This window comes from Chiroxiphia lanceolata, chromosome 17, assembly GCF_009829145.1.
Source record: "Chiroxiphia lanceolata isolate bChiLan1 chromosome 17, bChiLan1.pri, whole genome shotgun sequence".
Classification (NCBI taxonomy): Eukaryota; Metazoa; Chordata; class Aves; order Passeriformes; family Pipridae; genus Chiroxiphia; species Chiroxiphia lanceolata.
In genome coordinates this window covers 4800790-4818264 of record NC_045653.1, presented here as the reverse complement: position 1 = coordinate 4818264, position 17475 = coordinate 4800790, and the positions used below count along the sequence as shown (strand labels likewise).

Genomic DNA, 17475 nt, shown 5'->3' with positions numbered 1-17475 from the left:
ATCCCAGACCCACATGAACTGGCCCAAGCAGCTCACACGTACACTCCAACCACCTCCAGAGCAACAGATCTGCTACAAATTCTTCCTATTACTTTCTTTGGCCCCATGGCTCTGTGAAGCATCTCGAATATCTGGCTGCAGAGCAGAGCACCTGGCACCAAGGGAGGCTGTGGTGGGGCGAAGGGAAGCTCTGACCGTGAGCTGTGGGGATGGGGTGTGAAACCTCACTGCAAGGCTGGAGAAGCTCCCTGGAACCCACCGCAGCCCCTGAGCCCGGTGGAGGAGGCCGGGGCTGAGCACAGGGCCGGGAGGAGGGAGCCTCGCTCTCTCCAAGATGCAAGACCTCCCTCTGCTGTCAGCGCTCGCCGAGCGGCCACCGCTGCAGCGGGGCGGGGGAGCTCATCCCCTGCACGGGGACGGGGGACGGACCGTCACTCTCTGCATGGGGGACTAAAGCAGCTCCCAGAAGCTCCACTGAATTCTTTGTTTAAACCAAAACGTCTGAGTACCGGGTAAAGACAGAACAAATGTGAGAAGAACTAGAAGAGAGACCCAAGTCTGTAGCAATGACACTAATTTTTCACTAGGTGCTAAGTATTTTCTGGAGTTTTGGGGGAGGAGTAGGGAAGGAAAAGCAAGGTTTCATAGTGATTTAAACAGTTCTGTAGAATAATGGAATTTGCCCATGAAACAGTGAGTTGGTTTTGATGAAGCACAGACCAATGCAACTGTGACATGAAGCTCTGCATTAGGAAAACAAATAAAACCCCAGCCCCAAAAGAGATAAATGCCCCATTATAATTTTTAGTATATCTAAAAAGAAAAAAAAAAAAGCTTTAGGACTATGAGCACATCCCTCATTTGCTTTTCCATGACTTAACACAGCCTTGGTTGATTAATCCTTCCTGCATTGGTCTCACCAGTATCTGTCCAGGATAGCTGGCCAAGGGCCTCAAAGGAAATTTGCTATTCTCTTGTCAATCAGGTGACATGAGGACCTGGAATATACCACCAATGCTTTATTATGGATAGGATCCTTGACAAGATCTCATCCCCACAGCATAAGGAGACCATGGGGATTTACCACTGTAATTCCAGATGAAGCAATGCCTGTGCTTTAGGCAATTAATGCCGACGACAATTTGTCAGACCTATTAAGGCCAGTCGTTAGCTGGAGAAAGATGCACTTAATAAAATAGCTCAACTGCTAGCCTGTCTCCTCCCATCCTGTCTCTCTGTGCTAATTGTCCTATTTAGGCTGACTCCTTGTGCCAGACTTGGGGAATTTCACAGCTCCGAGCTGGCCCGATTGCATTATCACCCACAATGGGCGCTCAGGGTTTGCGGCTGCACGATCAGGTGCTGACGAGGCGAGAGCAGCTCTGGCAGAAACACTTCACTCTTCCGCAGGGACACTCCAAGGGTTTCGAAGCCCAGACCGGCTTGTTCTATACCAACGATTTTTTAATGACCCAAATGAGCTGAACGGCTTTACATCAACCCACAGGTATCATCAGTAAGACGTACCCCAGCGGGTGCAAACGTGTCTGTGTGTGTTGATGGAGTCAGCAGCGGGGAGACACAAGGCTCCTCAGCAGCTGGGCTCGGTGGAACTCCGTGTGTATCTCAGGGCAGCCCGATGGGTGCTCAGCAGACGGGAAGCAGTGCTGTCCACGCTGCTGTTGCTCACTCCTCGCTCCTGGAACCGAACCTCAAGCACAACTAGCATGCATTTTCCAGCCAGTACTCTGCTGTGGCAGCTGTAGTGGTCTCCACAGAAAAGCCCTGCTGGACTCTTCGAGAGGTTGTTTCCATGGATTACAGGAGGATCCCACCCAAGGCTGCACCTGCAGTGCTCTGGCCAGCTCTAGCACAATTTTATCCACGCTCAATCTGAACTGTTTTTCAAAACCTCCATGGTCTGCTCTTTGTAAGACTAAATAAAGTTCCAACTAATCAGTACAAAATATTTAATGGAAGCCAAAAGTTAAAGTTCCTGCATTTCTCAACATCTACTGTGCTCTCTGCAGAGTTATGCAGCTGGCAAGAAGAGTTTTTCGGGAGGTCTTCCACAAGGAAGAAATGACAAGGGGTGACACAAAGATAGGATTTTATAAATTAAATGGCCTTTATTTGTAACTTTGTCTTCAAAAGTCAAAAACATGACAAAGTAATTGCTCGGAAGCTCTAACTGCTCCTTAAACATTTTACCAGAATTGCATGGAAGTGCACTTAGAACAGTAGCAGGAATCTGGATTCCTGGCAATGGGCATCACCAAACTGCACTCTAGCCAGAACCAGAGATCCCCATCCAACCCCCAATAAATTGTCATCTCTTTGCAGGTCAAGCATTAAAATAACCACCTTCAAACACAGTTCCTTTCCCACAGAACCATGAGATCCCACAATTCCCACCCTCCAGGACTGAGCTTCCAGTCCCCATGCAGGTACTTAGTGATAAGTCTGTAACAGCCCATACCAAGGGGAAAACACACTAAACCCAAGTTCAGCTGATGCATGTTAGAGGTCTGGCTGGACACAAAGTTTGATCAGAGGTTTTCGGTGGGGTGGTTTCATTATTTTCAGGGTAAGGCTACACTGCAGTCTGAAGAGCATGATGAGTAAGGTTACTGCTCAAATAAATTAATTAGTGCTCAGTTCTGGGGTGGTGCAGGTCCACTGCTCCAATTGCAATGCTTACATTAGACATCTCAACACTAAAGTGATTTACAAGTTCTGGTCGGGTGTCTTAGACTGTTAATCTCAACAGCTTGTCTATGAAGTTACTAAAAACATCAAATTACAACTAAGGAATCTCTGTGCTAAAACTGTAGGCTTGAAAACAGAGTATCCATTGACCACAGACTGGAATTGTCATCCTGCTTTCAGGGTTATATTTTAACTTTTCTTGAAAGCTACACCTGACTCCACACACCTACTGCTAGATGGAAAACCATCCAAATACAGCTTCAGCTGCTGTGGGAACGTTTAGATGAAGAACAGGAATTCAAAATACCTGATTAAATTTGTGATGCAAAAAGAAAGTGCTATGAACTACTGCTAAGTTTTGCCACCAGCTTGCCTTGAGAGATGGAAAAACCAGGAATATATATGAAAGTTTTAGTTTAAATAGAAAGCAGAGGTATTGAAAAAAACCTTCTGAATTCCCCTGTCAGGATAAGGCTTAAAATCACTAGAAAACCAGTTTCAAAGCCACCAATTTAATCATAAAGCCAGCAATTATGATTAATATTTGCTAATATAGTTAAAAATTATGTGTTTTAACTAAGACCAACAATTAAGTTAATTTTACAGGCTAGAAATTATAGTAAGAGTAGGGAGGAAAGTAATCATCATGCATAGAACTGAAGTATTTTGGACTAGTTGATTACACAGTGCAAAGATTTGCTAAGAAAGTTTACAGTTTGAAGACTCATACTGAGGATATGTTTTCCATATAGTTGGGAGGCTGCCTGTAAGGACTGAAACACTGGGAAACATTATGGAATCACAGGTATCAGAGGTCACTTTAAATGAGAGCTGGTCTGACAGTTACAGTTAGCACCTGGAAGTCTCACTAAAGGGAAACAGAGCTACAAATACACCTCACATACTATCACTTGGGATATGTAAATGAGACTGGGAAGAGATATTTACTAACTAGTTCAGGCCACTCCATTTGGAATGTTTCTGGTTTTAGACAGTCAAAGGAACACAACTGCCAAAGAAATCAAGAAATGGGCTCAGGGAAAGGAAGAAGATTTGGTTCCCACATGGTGATCTACAATTGAGCTTTGTGTGAAGCAAGTAGAAAAATGAGGCTGATAGGGCTGAATGGCAAGAGACCATGATACCAAAAGACTTGAGTGGTACAGAAATATCAAACCAGGATTTGAAACTGAGATAGGATTAAAGTCTTCCATATTTCTGGACGCCTGAGTTAATCTTGGGATGTGCAGGGAGAAGTGCAAGGATGCTGGGCATTTCCCCCTTGTGGAAGCTTGGTTTTACAGTTAATCTTCTAGCTGGATCATTTATCCCTCAAAGAACGCATCAAAACCTGTTCCATCATATCATCTTCATCAGCATCATAATCCTGTGAACAAAAGGGGACAGAAATTCTTTATTGCAACAGCCACGCTGGTTAATCCAACAAATAACAGCAGCAAAAGCTGTCCTTCCCTTTGACTCTCCAGTTCCTCCCAGGACACCATGTGCAGGGTGGGGTTTCACAGCAGTGGCCGTGTCACACAGCCCAGGTTTATGAGCCCTCAGGCTGCATTCCAAGGGGGAGGATACACATACCACAAAGGTGTCATAGGAGAAGCGATGTCTCCTCTGCAGATGCTCCATGAAGTTAGCACTCCTGTAATTTGGATCTCCCCATGGCATTGAGGCACAAATCGGGCAAACCTTCAAGAAAAACCCAAAAAAAGCCAATTAGGCCCCAATGGTTAAATCCTTTTACACTGGCAGTAGGGAGGGCAGGGCAGGGCCAGTGTGGAGGGCTGAAGTTCAAGGTTTGTGCTGCCACTATTCTGTGTGCAAAGTGCTGCCCAATACCTTGCTGGGACATTTGATACAAAAGCCTCAGGCAATTTTAATTGATGTCTTAGATCCCTGAAATGGAACAGCTTACTCTTCTCCCACATTCAGAAAATCAGAACTGACTACTCTCCAGGAGAATAAAGGAACTTTTTTTCCTGACTAATCTGGAATTTCAAAAAACTTCCCAGAAAACCGAAAGTTTCAAATTCAGTTCCATGTTTTGCAATTCCTCTTACATAAGAGGAAGCATCACAGAAAGACTACTAGAATGGCATACTATTTTTTGCAAGCATTTTCCCCAAAGGCTTGTAGTATCTTCTTGCTGAAAACAGCACAGAGGAAAGTTAAATGTACGACTTTTTTTTAAATTATATTTTATTAATTTGCTGTGTCCAATTAACTTTGAGTGTCTGCCATTTTTCAAATATGAAAAGAGGACGTGGCCCAGCTGCAGTCAGAGTAGAGACCAGTCACCTCCAGAGAATGCACTGAAAGCCAGCAGCAGAATTATGTGAGAGTTAAAGGCATGACCAGCAGAGCCACACTGGACTTAACAGGAATAATTATATGCACTTAGTTCAATTCACTATTTCAAAGGGCTTTAAGACTAGACTTCGTTGCAATTCTTGCACCAAGACTCTTTATTACCACTTGTTTTGCATCCATGCTGTGCAATGCTTTGCAGTGTTCAACCAGCCCTTCCTGATCAAAGTTTTTCTCGCTGCAATACGGACAAGGAAAGGTGAAGCGATTCGGGAAGTTCCTGGTTGAGGGGGGGGAAAAAAAGAGGTTATTTACACATACGAATTATTCAAAGCAATAACCTTACTTATTCAATTAGGACAAGCTAATTTTAACAATCAGTTTGTAAACTCCTAACAATAGCTTAAGGAACTCAACATTGTCCATATTTAGACTGATCTACAGTTCTTCTACAAATGTTCCAACTGCCATTTCTCTTTAAATGCACAGGGTACCACACACATGAGTGCACTGCAACCAATTCCTACTTCCCCTCATCATAAGTGAGTACAACTAAGAGACAAAAAGATAGAAGCTTCTTTTAAAAACCCAGCTACATTGTACAGAATACCCTGATCTTAAAGATGTCCCGTGCATGGACTAAGCAGAAGCAGCACAGCTTGCCTGGGCACAGTCAGCTGCAGGATCAAGGCTCAGTTTTTAACTATATAAAAATTAACACCCAAACCGAGCGAGGAGGTAAAGTCTGCTCGTACTTTAAAATTCCTTTTTGTGACAAAAAAGCCAAGCGCTTCAGAGCAGAGCTGTTACCTGGTGTTGTGGAGGGGCTCTTTAGTCACAGCTTTCACACCTTCCATGATGTAATTCTGGTACTTGGAGCACGAGGCCGCGTGGCTGCGCATCTTGGAGAGGTACATCTGTGCAGGCAACAATGGCACAGCACTTTAGCTCAAACTACCTGCACTTCCTGCTACACTTCTGAGCAGAAGCAGCGAACATGTAACCCAGAGCAGCTTTCTGTACAAGTGTTAAAGCAGAAAATCCAAATACTTCAGCTGGTGAGGCGGAAAACTTTTGAGATTACAGATTCGTTAACCTGTAACTTTGCTGCCTGTACTATGTTACACACACCCCTGCTCAGGACAGCTCACTTCTCTTGACCTACACTACATACTATTTTATATACCATACTATAGTAGATAAACAAAAGCTTCCTATAAAGCCAGTTCACCTGCTCACTGAGGACAACAGAGTGTATGGGAAATAACTTGGCTTTTAGGGCAGCTCTTGGGTTGATTGCTGATTGTTCAATCCCATTAATGAAAACTCAGATTTACAACAAGGGAAGCTGTAACTCAAGACACTGCAGTTTTATCTCAGCTGGAATGGAGACAGAATTAAGAAATGACCCAGAAATAAACAGTGAAACTAACTGAACCCTTACCCTCACCTTAGTTTGTCTAATTATCCTTTTCCTGTTGCTCTGTCATGTGCTACGACATTTTCTTATACATTCACTTAATGTATAAGGGGCTAAGCAGCTCAACTTCACCAAGGGAAAGGTAAGCCCAGGAAGGATGTCACACAGGTGTGCAACATGCAGGACACAACAACCAGTAAGTCCATGGAATACACCAGCCATGCAAGACAACTCTGACTCGTGACTATTGCAAAACAAGCAAATAAATTTCTGTTAAGAAGCCAGAGCTCACTCTCTAACCCTCACAGGCACTGTTTCATTACACTGTTTCATTCACAAGGACATTGCCACAGCAGTAATGTTTTACTGTAATTTTAAAATCAGTCTCTTTCATCTGAAAATCACTTCCTGAACAACAAAAAAACTGTGGAAAGAATGCCAACGTTTGGGCGCTGCCTTTATCAAATACCTTTAGAACATATCAGAATGAACATTTTGACCTGATTCTGCCGAAAGCTGAGGAGCAAGCACTTTTTTTTCCCCCTAAGCAGCGTGGCTGAGCAGGCACACCTCAGGCACTTAATTTCCAACCACCTTCATACCTTTTTGTTGCAGCCATTGCAAGTGGTCTCTGTGGTTTCAATCTGCTTTTCCAGGTCCAGAGCTCTGCTCCCAGGGGACAGGGTGCTGCGGCACACACCACACACTGGCTTTTTGGGCTTGAGACACTCCTGCAGGCACGGCGTGCAGAACCTGAGGTGGAGAAACACGGGTGGGCGGTGAGACAGCCCACCCCGGGCACCAGCACCACACCCACTGCCCTCCCTGCCCCCTGCCCGCAGGGATAACCGAGTCCTGAGACACGAGATCGAGGAAAGCAGCGGCCCGTTGGCACTCGGGCACCAAGCGAGGAGCAGGAGGATCCCAGGCCGTCCTGCCCAGCGTTATTTGCTGTTGGACAAGGCTCTGCGCCCTCGGTTTCCGCTGAGAATCATAAAGTGGTTTGGTTGGAAACGACCTTAAAGCTCATCTCGTTCCAACCCCTGCCATGGGGCAGGGACACTTTGCACCAGCCCAGGTTGCTTCAAGCTCCGTCCAGCCTGGCCTTGGACACTTCCAGGGATCCAGGGGCAGCCACAGCTTCTCTGGGTAACCTGTGCCAGTGCCTCACCACCCTCACAGGGAAGGATTTCTTCCCCAAATCCCATCTAACCCTGCCCTCTAGCAGCGGGAAGCCATTCCCCCTTGCCCCGGCGCTCCGTGCCCGCATCCCTCAGCAAGGTGAGGAACCGAAAGTGGAAGAATAGCGGCTTTATTTCTGCTTCTGCTTTTCTTTAATTCTCCCTTTCACGGACGCTCCAGGTCACCCCTCAGCCGCTGCCGAGTCGCGGAGCAGCCCGCGGAGCCCCTGCCCTCAGCCCCTGCCCTCACACCGCCGCCCCCCCGAGCCGCCCCTGCCCCCAGCCCCCCCCGCGCTGCGGCTCCTCCGGAGGCCCCGCAGCCCCCGCGGGCCCAGCCCCGACACCTTCCCCCCCCGCCCCGTCCGCCGGCGGGCGCTCACACGTGTCCGCAGGGGACGCGCATGGGGCTCTCGAACACCTCGAGGCACACGGGGCAGGTGAGGCGGGACAGCGGGTCCTGCCGCCGCTCCGGGACCCGCGACGAGCCGCCCGCCGCCATCTTCCGCCGCGCCGCCAGGGGGCGCACTGCGCACGCGCGGCCCCGCCCCGCCCCGGGGCGGGACCGGGCGTTTGTGGGCGTGGCCATGCAAATGAACGCGTCATGGCTGGTGGGAGAGGTCACACACAGTGGGCGTGGTCTCTGCGATAGGCGTGGCCCTGCGCGGGGGCGTGGCCCCGTATCCCTATTCCCGTTCCCGGCGGCGGCCGCGGGGCCGCGCTCGGGTCCCCAGCGCGGCGCGAACCTCGCTCCCGGCACCGCGCGAGCCCCACGGCCGGTCCCGTCACTGCCCCGCAGACATTCCACGGCCGCTCCATCCCCCGCAGCCCCCGGGGGCGCGGCCTTGAGGGCTCCGCCCCGTGACGTCCCGCGGCGGAAGCGCCGTCGCTGCCGTTCAGTTCCGGGTCGCCGCCGCCGCGGCCCTGCCCGAGCCGAGAGGGCGGGCGCTCCCTGTTCCCTGCGGGGCAGCGCGCCGGGGGCCGCGCACGGGGCACCGGGCACCGCCGAGGCAGCGGAGCGGTGAGTTTTGGGGCAGGCTGCGGAGCCGGGGCTGTGCGGGCCGGGCGGGCGGGCGCAGCGCGGGCTGTGCGGGGCGGGCGGGGGCGGCGGCGGCTCCCGGAGCCGGGGCTCGGCGGGTGCTGGGGAGGCCCCGGCGGTGCCCGTGGGCTCCTCACCCCGGCGCTGCAACAGGTGACCGGGCACCAACCGGCCCCGAGCGGGCCCCCGCCCGCCCCTCCGCCGGCGGACCGCGCTCGGCGGGGCTCGGGGGCCGTTGGGAGCCGTTGTGTCCGGGAGCCTTGTCAGGTGTTCGGCGACAGTTTGGCGTTCCTGGTGCCCTCGGCCACGGTAGGAGCAGTGTGTGTGTACCTCGGGAGGAGGGTGCACCTCAGTGCCCGTCCCCTCCTGCTCCCCTGCTGCTGTCAAGGTTTTTGTGCAGCCCAGTGATCCAGCGTGGTCGGACAGTTGGTTCCCTCGGGTGAGATTTTGGCCCTGGAGATGGGTAGGAACGTTCTCTTGTCCCACCGGCAGACACTGGACTTTACTGTTCTTGCATCTCCAGGAAATCTTGGGGTTTTCAGGCAATAATTTGCAGCAGAAAACAGCCTCGTTCCTCGCTGTGCTCTGTCACCAGTGCGCTGTTAAGCCTATATTTATCCGTGCCTGCTGCACCGCGCGGCTCCCGAGCCTGTAACCATGGCTGTGCTGCCGGGGGCTGGGACGGAGCCCGGGGGGTTTGGTCTGTCCTCGTTTGCAGTTCGACCCTGTGAGCCCTGACCTGTGTGCAGTCCCCGGGGCAGAGGCAGGGCTGGCAGGGGCTGCCGTCTGCAAGGCCTTGGTGAAGGACTTTTTATCTGGGAACTCTCCTGACCCTGACATCTCTCACGTGTAACCGAGTGCTTTGTTTGGTGGGTAGTGGCAGTGGGGGTGGTGGAACTCTTATTCTGACTCCGGTTCCTTGTCAGCACGGGATCATTCAGTGTCCTGGGGGTGTTTCTCTGACGTGCCAGACAAAGATCTCTGCAAGTCTCCAGTGTAGAGAGGCACTGCTGTCTTTGTCCACGCATCCATCCTGCACAACTTGGGGGAGGAACGTGGAGAGAGGGGGAAGCGCTCCTGGCCCTTATGCTGAGATGTTAACTTAGCACTCCACATTTCCTGTGATTCACAGCCTGTCTTTTGACACCAGCACCGTGTGCCTGGGAGCAGAAACCGAACTGCTACTTAACTTTCCCCCCGCGGGGCTGGCGCTGAGCATAGCCTTTCATCAGGGAGTGTTAACTGCTAGGCTGGTGGTTTTGTTTGTTTGTTTTCTAGGCCTCTTGGTTGTTGGTATTTTGTGTTTTGGCTCCTTTTGTTCATTTAATTTTGCTCTTAGCAGTGATTTTCACTGTAACAGAAGTGGGGGGAATTGATCGCTGTTCTAGCAACTATTAATACTGGGTGAAAAGTCTTCTCTGAAGTGCAGTTTCAGACTGACTACAGTTGAAACACTGCACTGATTTCTCCCACCTCCCATCAGTTCAAGGGCTGGGTTGTCTTTTTAGGTGAAGAACAAAGCCTATGGTCTGCTTTTTGATCACAAGTTCCTCGGGCATTCGAGATGGAGTCGCTTGGCCTGTTAATTACCTCGGTTTTGGTAAAGCGGCGTTTGGGAGCTTCTTTTGTCACCAGCTGCTTCAGTGCAGTGTGTGAGCTCAGCGAGGTGAAAATGTAGATCGGTGTGCCCATAAAAGCAACTATTCCTGCCAACAAAAGCACATGCTGGAAACACAGAAATGGGTTTTGCTCGATTTCAATGAAGCAGTTGAAGGTGCAGGTGTAGCTTTTTTGCCTAAAAGATGTCAGTTGTGTTTGCAGCTGCTAGCATTCAGCTGAAAACTTGGGCTGTGGTTTGCAGGGGAGAGTACCCTCTGGAGACGGCTGCAGAGCTGCCCCAGCACGGGGCTGGACTGGGAGTGCCAGCACAGGGAATGTCAGTGGCCATCAAAAGCCTAGAAAATGCTAGAAATTGAAAGGCAAAGTATATAAACCCTCTCGGTTTAGGGGCAGTCCTGTGCCACAAGAGGGGAAAAAAGTAGATGCTTTACCAAGATGAGCAAAGTGAAACTTCTTCGTGGAATTTTTTTAAACTTTGTATCACTGTGCATGGAAAGAAAAAAGGGACAAAAAACCCCCAGGGACTGTTTAAAACAATGTTTGTATAAGTTTTGTGAACCGAAGAGGAAAAATAAAATGGTGAGAAGAGACTAAAAATTCATCCTTCTCCTTGCAATTTTTTGCCGTGAGTTACTTCTCCCTGGGTTCCCAGAGCCAGGGAAGCCTCAGTGTGGGCTGGAGCCTGCCCAGCTCTGCTGAACCGAGCTCTCGGTGTTGCCTGGTGGTGCTGACTTGGGCAGGGACCTGGGAGAGGAGCAGGGAATGACAGTGAGAAGCAGGACAGCAGCATGTCTATGGCTGCTCATGCTGTTCTGGAGTCCTAGAGAGGCTGTTGTGGGAGCTGCTGCTCTGTGAGAGCAGGATTACAGAGCCCCGTGGGGCAGGGAGATGCTGTGGGCATCTGAGGTGTGGGCATCTGGGGTGACTTGTCTTTGTTTTCAGTTTCTGTTCCAGGAGAGTTGTCACTGCTGAAGATTCTTGATGCCAGACACTCAACCTGCTGCCAAATAGCCATGACAGAGACGAGGTAGCTGCCCCAGCGCGAGGGAAACACTGATTTCAATGGATACAAAATACAAAGACGATTTATTTCGGAAGTATGTACAGTTCCACGAGTGCAAACTGAATGCCTCTGACAACAAGCAGCGTCCTATTAACGATGAGTACTTGCGAGTGGCAGCAGCGGCCTTACTTTGCCTTCCCAAAATCGATCCCTTTTATAGATTCCGGTTGATTAAATTTTATGAGATGGCTGAAAACTCACTGAGATCTGTGAAATCCTCGAGTTTACATTGTCTCCACAATGCATTCAACATGCTCGAGACAGTTGGAATTAATCTCTTTCTGTACCCCTGGAAAAAGGAGTTCAAAAATATCAAGGTAAGATATTTTTTGTGTAGCCGTTGTGAGAACATGATTTGTTTTCCTTTCTGTTAACACATTTCATGCAGTTCCTTTAAAGCCTTCTTTTTTTTTTTTCTGTTTATTGGCATGATATATATGTTTGTCTATATACAGTTGGTAAACAGAAGCCATAGGAAAGTTTTTATGTAAAATAAGTGAACTTGTGCTGGTGAGAGTATCCCAAGAGCAGACGTACCTGAAGTTATAATGTATATAAAATAGAAAAAGAGCTTGTTTAAGGTTGTTGTTCAGTCTGCCCTGCTACACTGTTTTATTTCTACTTGGAGATGCTTTCACAAAGGTGAGCCCCTGAGTTGGATTTAATTTCACTCAGAGTTAGATTTCTGTCTTGCCACAGCTGTTACTGGACACAAGTACTAAGCCCAGTGCATGTGTTCAAGTGGATGCTTTGCTGAGCTTCACACAAATTGTATGATAATGGTGAAGGAACTTCTCCAAAAGAATTGCTTTTAGGATATCTTTTATCTGCTTGTCAGTTCTCAGTTCATGAAGTTTTGATTTTAATGTACTTTCAAATGTATCTTCTTATGCCAGGATCTCAGAGAGAGAAGAGGGAACTCACCCACTGCTGGGCTTGGGTGCTGGAAATCACATAGGGAGCTCTCTGCTGTTGAGTTTTTTGTTTTTTTTACCTGTTCTTAGATGCTTATTCAAAGCTGCTGCAATGTTTCAGTAATGAATGCTGCACCAGAATTACAAGAGCAGTTTTGAGACCTGAAAGCTGGATTCACAGACTGCTGGGATTGGTGTCTGCAGTCCTTGGCAGTTGTGTGCACTAGCAATGGGTATTTTGGTTTGTTTTTCTTGAAAAGATAGTTTCACTGTTTAGCAGAGAATTTGGACATTATTAGAACATTTGAGAGTTCTCTGTTTCCCCAAGGGGAAACTGCCTTTCTTCAGGATCTCTCTGTAAATCTTCATTATGATTAAGTTCTGGTACTGCTCCTGCCTACAGTCCAGAACAGGCTGAACTGGGTTAAGCATGTCCCTCAGGTGTGCCAGATGTTGAGGGTATTTCAACTTGCAGAAACTCGTGTCTTTGCTTTTGGGGCTCTTTTAGTGGAAGGTTTTTGAATTAATATTAAATTAAATAGAACTGATGTTTGAAACTGTTTAGTAACAGTACAGAAAAAAGTGTACACCTCAAGTCTATTTAAAGCTGAGCTGAAGAGAAGTTTGGCCCTCTTGCTGTAATTCTGGGTTCCTCTTGCCTCCAGCTTGCCCCTGGCTGGGGCAGTTCCCGAAATTCCAGCCTTTTTGCCTTTTATGGTAGACTTCCTGTAATGCAGACATGTCCGGTATGCATAAAAGTTAATGTCAGTGCATAGCAGAGTGATTTAAATCACCAGGGAGGACATTATGCTAATCAGGATTTTAATTTGAATGAAAGCTCTCCTACTTTGAGTTTGCCTCATGTGGAATTTCCATCTGCTGAACAGGAGGGCTGCAGAAATCGAGCTCATCTTGCCAAGGGAGTTGCATGTGTTCACAGTCGTTATTATTCTATTTAATTATAATGCTCTCTGTCACTGAATTATCTGAACATCTAGTCCACCACTGAATTTGTAACCTAGTTTTCCTTTTATTCCCCTCCCCTCCCCCTTAGACCTACACTGGACCCTTTGTTTATTATGTAAAGTCTGCTCTGACCGAAGATGATGTAAGGCAGATTCTGAACTACATGGGCTACGTCCCAGAACTGGGAACAACCTATAAGCTCAAAGAGCAGGTCGATGCCATCCAAGTGAAAATGATTTCATTTGAACTCTTTTTGGCCAAAGTGGAATGCGAGCAGCTTCTTGAAATTCACTTGCAAGTGAAGGACAAAGGCTATTCAGAGATCGATGTCATAAACGAGCGGAAGAACAGCAGCGAGGACGTGCGAGGCTGCTCCGAGGCCATGAAGCGGCGTGTGGAGTGCAAGGAGAACTTGAACACTTCCATGGCACGGATGGTGCTCCAGAAATCGGCCAGTGAACGGGCCTCTAAAGATTACTTCAAGCCAAAGGTGAGCAAGCCTTCCAAGTCGGTGGATACGTATGATAATTACTGGGAAAGTAAGAAACCGCCTTTGATGAGCTCCCTGAGCCTCAGGAAAGAGCCGATTTTGGTCGACGCGGAAGATGACATTAAAGATGAAATTATCCGCCCGTCGCCCTCTCTGCTGACCATGTCCAGCTCCCCACACGGGTGTTCAGACGAGTACTTGCCAACTTCATCTCATCACAATGGCATGCTAAGAACAAACGTCCCTTACAGCTCCTATTTTTCTGCTCAAGAGGACTTAGATTTATATACTGATCACGATTCTAGAGGTATGTTAAATTTTAAAAGGCAAGAATCTATTAAGCCTGATGTGTGGCTGTTAAGAAGCGATGCCAACCCCGTTTACCACAAACGCACCCACCTAGCCAAAGAGACAGCTTCCCCCAAGTGCCAGAACTGTGGTGTACCCTGCGGCACTTCTGTTTGCCAAAAGTGTGACAATCTGTTCGGCTCCAGGCAGGAATACCCAGCGGTGAAACAGAGCACCTACTCAATCAAACCACTCCCAAACGACAGCTTGTCACCTGCGTCTGCTCTGAGGGAGAAGTCACAGTACACATCACAGACTCAGAGCCAAGACAGAGCTGCTCAGTTCAGCTCCAAATCCAAGCCTTCGGGCACTTCTCGCTGTGGCTTCTGTAACCGCTCCGGAGCTGCGAACACTTGCACGTTCTGCTCAAAAGTCTCCTGTGACTCTTGCCTCAATGCTTACTATTATGACCCCTGCTGTAGGAAGAGCGAGCTCCACAGGTTCCTGCCTAACAACCAGTTAAACTATAAATCATCCCAGCTGTCCCACGTGGTCTATAGATAGACCCGATTAGTCTGTTTGGGAAGGAAAGGGGAAGGGGAAAGGGCTATCCTAACTAATGTTCTGACTCCACACTGACCTCTTACCAAAACCACACGTCCAAATATTTGGAACCATGGTTCGGTGATCAGGTGCCAGTTCTTGGTTTTTGTGGCTTCGTAGATGCTGCAGATCCATTAGATTTCATGCTGCTATAATTTAGGTAACTCCTAAATGATCATTGCTTTTCAATTTAAATGGGGGAGAGAGCACATTTTTCCTTAAAACTTGGCAGCTGTTGTATTTTTAAAAAGTGATATCACACTTTTCTATTACATCGCAGTCATCTCCTGGCCCAAACAAAGCCAGGCAGGGCTTGAAGATAAAGCCAGAGAATTAAGATTCTCGTTTTCTATGAGCGACAAAACTGCCGGTTTTTGATAAAGTATGACTTCAAAATGTGCAGGAAATATGTGAGTGGCTTGTTTTGCCAACAAGGACTATTTTTTGACATGTGTCTGCATTTCTTGATCTCCAAAATGCAAACACCACAGCGTCTCTTCCTTTTGTTTTCGTTTCCTCCTTCTCCCCTTCTCTCCCAGTTGTTTATCTCAAGCTTATGTATAATCTGAATCTGGGTAATACGTGCTTTATTTTCCGGTGTTGCCAATATCATCCTTCTGGATTTTACTGTATGGTATTTTAAAGAGGCGAACGTGTATCTGTGTCACTCAGATGATGCCTGGAGTGTTGTCCTCTCAGATGAGTATCCATCCTCTTTACTTTCTGTTGCACATGTATTAAGTACTGTTCTTTGTACTGTAAATAGGTGATTTGGAAACAGTTTATTTTTAATAAATATTTAATACGTTGAGTTCTTAAAAGTGGTAGAATCATTATAACTATGAAGTCTCTCTGGGTTATTTGTTCAGGTGTGACCTTTTGTTTTTCCTTGTACTTTATTTCATAGCTTATTATAGCCACTCTGGCAGACTGATGTTCTTGGCTCTGATCAGTTCTTGGTTTTAATCTGCCTTTTCTTTTTTTTTCCCCTCTGATAAGACTAGCACTAGTCTGAGTGGAGTCTTGTCTAAGAATTGCAGGATTTTGCTTCTCAGTGCACGCTTTTTCTTTGTGGTTATGGAAATTGTAAGTATTAATGTTATGCTTGCTTCCAAATTCATTGCCAAGTCCGTAGTGTAGAACAGCAAGTAAAGCACTGGCCTGGTTAAAAATCAGAGCTCATTTGTGACTCCTGTTCGAGTGAACCCATCAGTTATGGATGTGAATCAGATAATAACCCTTGTCTATTGCTATAGTACTTGGGAGCCCTGGCTGAGAATCAGGACTCCCTGGTGCTGGGCTCTGTACAGTTTGACCCCCAAACAACACCTGGTTATGAATAGACTTTAGTTTTTTATTAAAAGGAAACCCATAAGAATCCTAACTCCCTTATTCCAACTAGCTAGTTAGCACAAAGTATCAGGCAACCTAATCTGATGTGCAGAACTAAATGTGTTCAAAATATCTGTAAAGAACTCTAGCTGAGATGTAAACTATGTAGTCCACTTTGCACTGAACTTATTCACTTAGGGGTTTTTAACCACTGTTAGAGTCTAGGCTTCTCAATTCAGTGTCCATCAATCCCTGTGTGACACAAACATGCATGAATGATTGTTTGTCTTACTTTTTTTTTTTTTTGGGTGGGGGGAGGGCTTCAGGTAGGTAGAGGGGGAAATTATATAGGCTAACATTGTAAAATAGCTAAAATAATTTTAGCCGTAAATGGGTGTCAGAAGCGTAATGGAAATAAGATGGAACCTGGGTCTTACAGAGGGCTGAGAACAATAAGTTACTGTCCAGTTTGCACTAAGAAACAAAGTGAATGGTGTGTGTTTAACAATCAGGGACTGCAACTGAACATAATGTCAAGGTCAAGTACTGCCTTGCTGACCCTAAAGGTTGGGGTGAATGTTGTTTAGGTGAATGATTTTAAGGTTTTCAAAATCTTGTATGTTTTTTATAAATACATATATATATATATAAATATGACACAAATGTAGATACGTTATGTATATAGTGAAGAATTTAAAGAACAATTTTACTATTACAATGCAGTCTGAAGGTGGTTTTCCTTTCGGTGGTTATTTTGGTTTTGTTCACCTTCTGCAGTGTCATGCCTGTTTGGCTGCTCTACAGTGTATCTTCTAGTTCACAAGTTCAATTTCCATATGGCTACTCACACTACAGTGAATAACTAAAACTGTGATGCCACGTAATTTTTACGGTGACCAGAGCAGGGACTATACTTGCTCTGAAAAAGAAAAGTCCTCTGTATATATGTCATGGAATCCTGTAGTACAAGCCTGTGTTGAATTGAAGTGATACCATGCTCTATTTTTGTGTATCTTACTGTATGAGGTTGCTGTGATTGATACAGTAAAATATATGCTAATTGAAAATGCAGGTGTTTTGCATCTGATTTGTTTAAATTAATTTATGTTTTGGAGGAATTTAAAAAAAAATAAAGAGGCCTTTAAGAAAAGGCTTAACTCTTTTCTTAAAGTCGAGTGCATGTAGCTGTCTGTTCACCACTGTGTTTGCATGCAGCCATGATGAGTTGGTGCACAAAGGGGGTCTTGGGCAAACGGGCAACAGTGTCTGTATCGTGGGCCTCAGCCTCCCCAGGCTGGGTGTGCTGCTTGCAGAACGCAGAGCTTTTTAAAACCCGTTTATTTTCCAGCCTTAGCAGCATGACTCAGAGCGTTCCATGGAGCATGTGAGCCGGGATGTCAGCAGTCTGCAGCAGACTGAGGTGGGGTGGGAGCAGGATCTGTGTGCCATGTGGAGCTAACCTCCATGGATTCCCAGCCTTGGCTCTCCATGACACTTATCTAACTAGCTTCCTGATGGAAGCTGCATCTCC

The 17475-nt window shown here is 47.1% G+C and overlaps 2 protein-coding genes across 4 annotated transcripts; one reads left to right on the top strand and one right to left on the bottom strand.

Annotated features, from left to right (window-relative positions):
* Positions 1 to 2104: 2104 nt before the first annotated feature.
* RNF114 (ring finger protein 114) lies at positions 2105 to 8179 on the bottom strand. The gene is made up of 6 exons (XM_032705233.1): positions 8013 to 8179; positions 7054 to 7204; positions 5842 to 5948; positions 5197 to 5311; positions 4306 to 4413; positions 2105 to 4096 (listed from the first exon to the last, which is right to left on the bottom strand). Exons 1-6 carry the CDS (start codon positions 8129 to 8131, stop codon positions 4031 to 4033), a joined length of 666 nt encoding a protein of 221 aa, XP_032561124.1. The 5' UTR covers positions 8132 to 8179; the 3' UTR covers positions 2105 to 4030.
* A 158-nt stretch (positions 8180 to 8337) lies between these two features.
* SPATA2 (spermatogenesis associated 2) lies at positions 8338 to 17114 on the top strand. Of its 3 annotated transcripts, none has more exons than XM_032705207.1 (3): positions 8338 to 8650; positions 11231 to 11668; positions 13320 to 17114. In XM_032705207.1, the coding sequence occupies exons 2-3, from the start codon at positions 11351 to 11353 to the stop codon at positions 14571 to 14573; spliced, it is 1572 nt and encodes a 523-aa protein (XP_032561098.1). In that variant the 5' UTR covers positions 8338 to 8650; positions 11231 to 11350; the 3' UTR covers positions 14574 to 17114. The 3 variants fall into 3 exon arrangements, with proteins under 3 accessions (XP_032561098.1, XP_032561100.1, XP_032561099.1); XM_032705209.1 differs by having other exon boundaries at positions 11243 to 11668; positions 13320 to 14573; XM_032705208.1 differs by lacking the exon at positions 8338 to 8650 and adding an exon at positions 8919 to 8977 and having other exon boundaries at positions 13320 to 14573.
* The last annotated feature ends 361 nt before the right edge of the window (positions 17115 to 17475 follow it).

What these genes read in the sequence shown, in the direction of transcription:
- RNF114 (XM_032705233.1), bottom strand. Translation starts at nt 8,131, where the DNA reads ATGGCGGCGGGCGGCTCGTCGCGGGTCCCGGAGCGGCGGCAGGACCCG. An exon ending in GCAATGGCTGCAACAAAAAG is followed by an intron (nt 5,949 to 7,053) that starts GTATGAAGGTGG and finishes TTGCCTGCACAG; the next exon opens with ATGTACCTCTCCAAGATGCG. An exon ending in GCATGGATGCAAAACAAGTG is followed by an intron (nt 4,414 to 5,196) that starts GTAATAAAGAGT and finishes TTTTTCTTGAAG; the next exon opens with GTTTGCCCGATTTGTGCCTC.
- SPATA2 (XM_032705207.1), top strand. Translation starts at nt 11,351, where the DNA reads ATGGATACAAAATACAAAGACGATTTATTTCGGAAGTATGTACAGTTC. An exon ending in AGGAGTTCAAAAATATCAAG is followed by an intron (nt 11,669 to 13,319) that starts GTAAGATATTTT and finishes CCTCCCCCTTAG; the next exon opens with ACCTACACTGGACCCTTTGT.